Source organism: Chenopodium quinoa, unplaced genomic scaffold, assembly GCF_001683475.1.
Source record: "Chenopodium quinoa cultivar QQ74 unplaced genomic scaffold, ASM168347v1, whole genome shotgun sequence".
Lineage (NCBI taxonomy): Eukaryota > Viridiplantae > Streptophyta > Magnoliopsida > Caryophyllales > Amaranthaceae > Chenopodium > Chenopodium quinoa.
The window spans coordinates 4,900,690-4,907,175 of record NW_018744616.1 but is presented as its reverse complement, the minus strand read 5'-3'; the positions used below and the strand labels follow the sequence as shown (position 1 = coordinate 4,907,175).

The 6,486-nt window shown below is 33.9% G+C and overlaps 1 protein-coding gene across 2 annotated transcripts; it reads left to right on the top strand.

Moving 5' to 3' along the window:
- The first annotated feature begins 649 nt into the window (after positions 1 to 649).
- LOC110700077 (geranylgeranyl transferase type-2 subunit alpha 1-like) lies at positions 650 to 6,024 on the top strand. 2 transcript variants are annotated; one of them, XM_021877580.1, is made up of 9 exons: positions 650 to 796; positions 1,423 to 1,556; positions 1,664 to 1,817; positions 2,254 to 2,414; positions 2,510 to 2,614; positions 2,839 to 3,639; positions 3,745 to 3,937; positions 4,498 to 4,684; positions 5,392 to 6,024. In XM_021877580.1, exons 2-9 carry the CDS (start codon positions 1,441 to 1,443, stop codon positions 5,775 to 5,777), a joined length of 2,103 nt encoding a protein of 700 aa, XP_021733272.1. In that variant the 5' UTR covers positions 650 to 796; positions 1,423 to 1,440; the 3' UTR covers positions 5,778 to 6,024. The 2 variants fall into 2 exon arrangements, with proteins under 2 accessions (XP_021733272.1, XP_021733271.1); XM_021877579.1 differs by having other exon boundaries at positions 651 to 796; positions 1,420 to 1,556.
- Positions 6,025 to 6,486: the final 462 nt, after the last annotated feature.

Genomic DNA, 6,486 nt, shown 5'->3' with positions numbered 1-6,486 from the left:
AAAACGTTATTTTGGCCCAATTTTTCACTTTTTTCAATTACAATGACCAATTAATGCTAAAATAAGCAAAAACCCCAATTCAATTAAACCCCCAAACCATAAAAATCAAAATCCCCAAATAATACTAAACTCATGAACCCTAAAATGAATTCTAATTAAAACCCTAATTTGGTCAATTAAGGTAAATTAAAACCTTTATACAAATTGGGAGAGTTAATTGGGTGGCAAAAGTGAAAAAATGGGCTTCGATAACGTCTTAATTGGACTGAAAATGTTAATGGGTAGTGCTATCCAAACGTTTTCAAACTTGTGGGTAGTTCTAAACAAATAAAAAAAATTGTTCACAAATGACCATATTTTTAGTGTAGTTCTACACAAAATTTCCTTTTTAAGTGTTACACTTCCTTTTTTGAAAAAAGTTACATTAAAATACTATATCTCTCTCCTCTCATGGTCCCCACCTACACCCATTAGTACTTTTTTATTATTTTTTTTTCTCACATTCATTAATTTTCAATAAATTATTAACCCTACTATCTTTTTTTTATAATTTTTTAATACTCTAATTATTCCATCAACCTCTTATTTTATTTAAGTCAATTAAATTTCTTAAAAATATGTGGCGGTCAAACTGTAACATTTAAAAAAAAACACGGAGGGAGTAGTCTGCTAAAGTTACTAGATACCCAACATCTTGATCTTCTAAAGTCATCTCCTTCCCTCAGCACAGCGACACCGGCAATTAAGACCGACGGGATTCCTCGCCTCTCCATCCTGATCTCCAATATTTTTAAAGGTATACTTTAATTAATTTATTCGACCAATTACTAATTACAAATTTGAACAATTGAATTACATCTGTTTCAAAATTAGAATGTTCGATTTAATTTCAATTTTATAATTGTCATTGTAAAATTAAACTCCAGATTTCAGTGTATAATTATAAATTATTTGTTTTTTTCTTATCAATTTAAGAGCTACAATTTGAATACTTAGTATTATATGTAGTAGATTATTTGAATTGAAGTTGCTGATTTTGAATAGGTATTATTTCATACTTATTGTGATGGATGAATTGTGTATTTGAAATTCAATTGTTCCTTGTCTTTTGATTCGTCATTAGACTTTCGTTTGTATGTTTGTAATTTACTTTCTTGCTTCTTTGTGTTGAATCCGCTGATCTAATACATGTTTCGTCCCTTCATTTTCATAATTTAAAGTTAGACGAAGTAGTAGTTGTAAATTTGCAGTAATTTGTCTGTATAAAAATGAAAAACCTAAACTGACATAACCGAAAACGAAAAATGATAACGAACAAACCTATTTTCACGTATATATTAGCAATCACTAATATAGTTTTCTTATAAATTTTTCTCATACACATAATAGCTGTTCTGTATTTAATTTCTTGGTTTGCAGTAGGTGTGACATTCTTGGATAATGCATGGGCGACCTAGAAACCTTTCAAAGCCCGAAGATGAAGCAGCTTCTGCTGCTAAAGCCTCTAAATTACGTGCCCTTCAATCTCAATTTCTCAACTATCATCACAATCGAAAGTATTCTCCATCTCTTACTCTTTCCTTTTCTTTCAATAATCAAATTGATTGAATAATTTTTTTTGGTTGAATTGGGGTGTCATTGATTGGTTGAATTGGGGTTTCAGTTTTGATAAAGAAGCTGTAGAAATCAGCGCTAAGCTGCTTGAGATCAATCCAGAATTCTACACAGCCTGGAATTATCGAAAACTCGCTGTTGAATATTTTCTGAGTCAACCCGGTTCCGATCCTGAGTTAATTTTGAATGAGGAACTCCATGTTGTAAGTCTTTCAATTAAAAGTGCTTTGAATATGTACATTTGTGCTCAATTTTTATGCTGCTTAGATACTTATCAGGTGCTTTGTAGCTTTTGTGATTTCTGGATCATGTGTGAAGACTTTTACGGTCTCAGATCTCGAGTTTTGTAGGTGATTTGATATATGACTATTGTAGGTGATTTGATATATGACTATTTCACTATTTGTAGTGGAATGGTTTATGTTTGAGACTTTGGGATGATTTTGATTGAATTCGAGCTTTGCAATGCATTTTAACAGGGTTTACCTTTACCATAATTGAAGATTTTTTCGTTGATGTCAAGTCCTGATAGCCTCTAAGTTTGGAAGATTGCAAACTTTTTTGCTGATATAAGAGTTGTTTTAGGTTCTAGCAATTGGTGGCTAATGTTTTTAATCAAATTAATTGACATCAATTTAGGTAGAGAGTGCGCTGAGACAAAATTTTAAGTCATATGGAGCATGGCATCATCGTAAATGGGTTCTTAGCAAGGGTCATTCATCCGTAGACAATGAATTACGACTCTTAGATAAGTTTCAGAAGGCTGATGCTCGGAATTTTCACGCATGGAACTATCGCAGGTGAAAACTGCATTGTGGTTTATATATACTGAGTAGTAGTTTGAAACAGTATGGTTTGGTGTAATATTTTTTATATTTTATCTGTGGTGTTTCAGATTTGTGGCAGCGCTAAAGAATATTGCAGATGAAGATGAACTGGAGTATACCACCAATATGATTGAAACAAATTTCAGCAATTATTCTGCTTGGCATAACCGTAGGTATAATCTTCTCATTCTTTCTTACTTGTATAGTTGTATGTTATAAGTATTCTCCCCTTTTATGGTTGGCTGAGAATTTGGTGTTCATTTCTGAATTTCTGGTTTGACATGATAGAGAACATCGGTGCATTTTGGTTAACTCTTGCATACACTTGCATGTGCTCCATGATTCCCTTCTGTATACTGTTACGTATCTCATTAGTTTTGGTTTACTGGTTTTCTAGTGTACTACTGTCAAATTTACTTAAACGAAAAGCTGAGGGATATTTTCCTAAAGAGAAGAACTTAGCTGAGGAGTTTGACCTTGTGCACCAAGCAATATTCACTGATTCCGATGACCAAAGTGGCTGGTTTTATCATCTTTGGCTTCTTGAGCAAACAATCACGAAGGATACTCCTTGGTTGAATTCATCTTGGCCTGCTTCTGATTCTGAGCTGATTATATCAGCAAGCAAGTCAGCATCTGGTTGTATGGTTTTGTCATCTGCAAGATACTCCACTAACGGAGGAACAATACCTGTGATTCTATATTTTAACCAATCTGTTAGAGGTTTGAACTCTTCTACTGTAGCTGTCAGGTCTGCCCTTGCAGAAAGTAAAGATATCATTTGGAGGCCTCTTTCCGTAGACAAATACGAGAGTGCCCAGGCCTGGGTTGCACTGCTTAATTTTTCTGATGTGCCGCTTGATTATTCCATTGCTTATCCAGTTGAAGTTCGCGTGGGAGACTCTTCTGAGATCATTTCTTTGAGTGGGAGCTCCTTAAGTCATGTGTTTGAATTTAAATTTGTGGTCCGCTTTCAACAACTTGATTCAGGAGAGGCTGAAGGGCAGAATCTAGAGGGAATTTTGTGGGAAGATTCCAATTTTAAAAAATATGAAATGAACTCTTGGGAATCAAATCTTTTCTCATTATTTAACCAATTGCAAATTGACGCGGATCAAGCAGGTGTTGATTGTAAGTGGAAGGTAAATATGTTGGCCAATGAGATTGAGCTCTTCCGTGAACTCTCAGCTGCAGACTGGTATGCCTCATTTAACAATTTAGAACTTACTTGCATTCCATGATGTAAAAAATGAGTAGGCAATGCTGATACATATTTTCTTACTCCCTGCTTTTGTGTTTGCAGCAAAATAGGAAAGCTTACTCTTGCAAGGTTGTTGACAGCTCTAGATACAATTGTTTCAGAAAGCAGCACTTTAAATTCTTCCCAGATGGTGCATACTGAAGAAGTTTTAGCTTTATATTGTGATTTGATGAAAATGGACCCCCCTCACTCACAATATTATAAAGAAGAGCATAGTATGGCATTGCTACGACAGGTAAGTCTTTTGTGTTAATTATCTGGAGAAGGCAACCTTTTTTCCTTGCATACCAAGAGTGTCTTGCAGTTTGTAATGAAGATGGAATCCACATTTATTGCTAGGATATCCTATTGCTTATCATTTCCTTGTCAATCTATTATTCCGTATGACAAAGAAGAGGGAATGACACCAAGAAGAGCCTGAACACTCACATGATCACATCTCATAAATATTTTGTTAACTAGGAGGTCGTCCTTAGAGAAAAAATAAGCTTTCTTTTAGGTTTTTTAGCAAGATATATTAGCATTGGATAAAAGTACTAGCACATGAGTCATGATAGCGGTTACCTGGCCGCTACTTATTGTTTCTACAAATGCCTTCATGTTAACATCTGTGAATTGTTGTTGTCATTGTTAATGTGATATCTTCCTTGATGCACCACTTGAAACCCTCAATGAAGCTGTATTCATACTAACTAAACATTCTGAACAAATAAATGTCAAATCTGCATCTTCCTTTTGTGTGTTTGTGAATCAAATTACCCCAATACTTACGTTGATTGTGTTGTTGATCTATAGGTTACTTGTTGCAAGAACAGCTTGTCGAGATATTGTTGGCGCTATGGGAAAATAGCCAAAACAAATAATGATAGCTTTATATGTGTGCGTTTAAATAGTTTATCGCTATCAAGAATTGGGTCCATTGAAAATCTTTTGTGGGTTCAAATGCTAGATCTAAGCCAAAACGAACTTGGATCGCTTGAAGGTAATGCTCCTAAACTGAAGTTCCTACTTCTGAAAGGTCTATCTGTAGTCTGCTAGGTTTCAGCTTTAGCTGTGATGCTGATGTATGAGTAATATGGCATGCCACTCATTTCCTAATCCATAAAATTGATAAGAGATATTTTAATTTAAATATCTGAAACTGCTTCTAAATATCTCATACTAATGTCTCACTTGATATTCAGATTTGAAATTCATTTCAGCTAGTTACGTTGTGCTAAACTGTTTTGATAGCTAAGGAGTCCTGTTGATTCATAGTGTAATGATAAGCTATAGGAAAATGGTGTGTCATGTAAATGAAGCACGGAATCACTCATGAAATTGCTAAGTCGATTTCTCTGCTGAAGATGTGCAAATACCTGAGCAAAAGAGGACATTTTCGCTACCAGTCCTTGATGTAGTTCTATTGTCTTTACTTTGAAACAATGGTTATATTCTATCTTAAACTGTGATTAAATTTTCCCTAAATATCATGACTAAGGTTGAGTGGAGAGGTATAGCGGTTATGGTCTAGCTATTAAAGGGTCTTTTGGATTGTGCTATATCCTTAATCTAGAGGCGTTGGGACAGTGTCATTGATTAATTAATTAAAGTCTTTGGCTTTGGATTGTCTCAACAGCAATTTTGCTCTACTATATCTTTTCTTCTTCTTCGTGAAAGCTGAAAATTTTCACTTGCTTTTTGTCACAGGGTTGGAAGCAATGCAACTTCTTTCTTGTTTAAACCTGAGTAATAACAAGATCAAGAGTTTAACAGCTTTAGATCCGTTGAGGCATTTGAAGTTGCTTAAAGTGCTAGATATCTCGCACAATGAGATTGGGGAGCATTCAATTGACAGTACCAGGTACTTGTGTTCCTCTCCTTTGTCTCACACAGTAGCTAATGATTGGAAGTTGAGCCTATCGTCAGGTGATGTCGACCAACTGACAAAATATTGGGAGGCTTATATAATCTTTAGAGATTTAACTTTGACTCAGCTTGAGATAACAGGGAATGCCATTGTTGATGAAGATTTTAGATCGTTTTTGCGTAAAATTTTGTCAACATTGCAGTGGCTTGATGGAACAATTTTATAGATTTGTTCAATTAATAGCTTGTTAGTTACTAAAATCGCATGCATATGACGTATGAGATTTTTTTTTATTTTATTTTATAACGTTTTGTTTACAAGGCAAGAAATTATATACAGATGGCAAATTGATATGATTACCTTCGTATAGTTTATTTACCCCCTTTTTTTTGGGTACTGAATTTGGACATCATAATTTGTCCCAATTGGATGAGTTATTGTTAATTTGTCCCAATTGGATGAGTTATTGGACATCATAAGTTGTTTGATTCTGGTTTTTGTGAACCACTATCATTTACTTTGCTCGCTTTGTAAACAACTACCATTTAATTTTTTTTTATTTAGTAAATATTGTCTAGAATAAGTCGAACTTTGGCCCATTGACCCAAAATAATCACAACTTTGAATTATTTTTAATGATCCGAACTTTAATGTGAATCTATTCCCAATGATCCCAAGTGACCAGTAACCGGTAGAATAGGTAATTTTTTTTTCAAAATCTTTTGTATACATCCTGTTTACACTAATATCAGTGTACATCGAGCAGTATAAGGGTAACTTTTAGCTAATTTTAGGGTAACTTTTTGTCTTTTTTTGGGTAACTTTAAACATAATACAATTTTTATATAAATCAACAACAAGAAAAGTTTTATAAAGGTAATTTAATTACATTCAATCACTAATAATTGATTTTTAGTCATTTAAAATTTGATTCT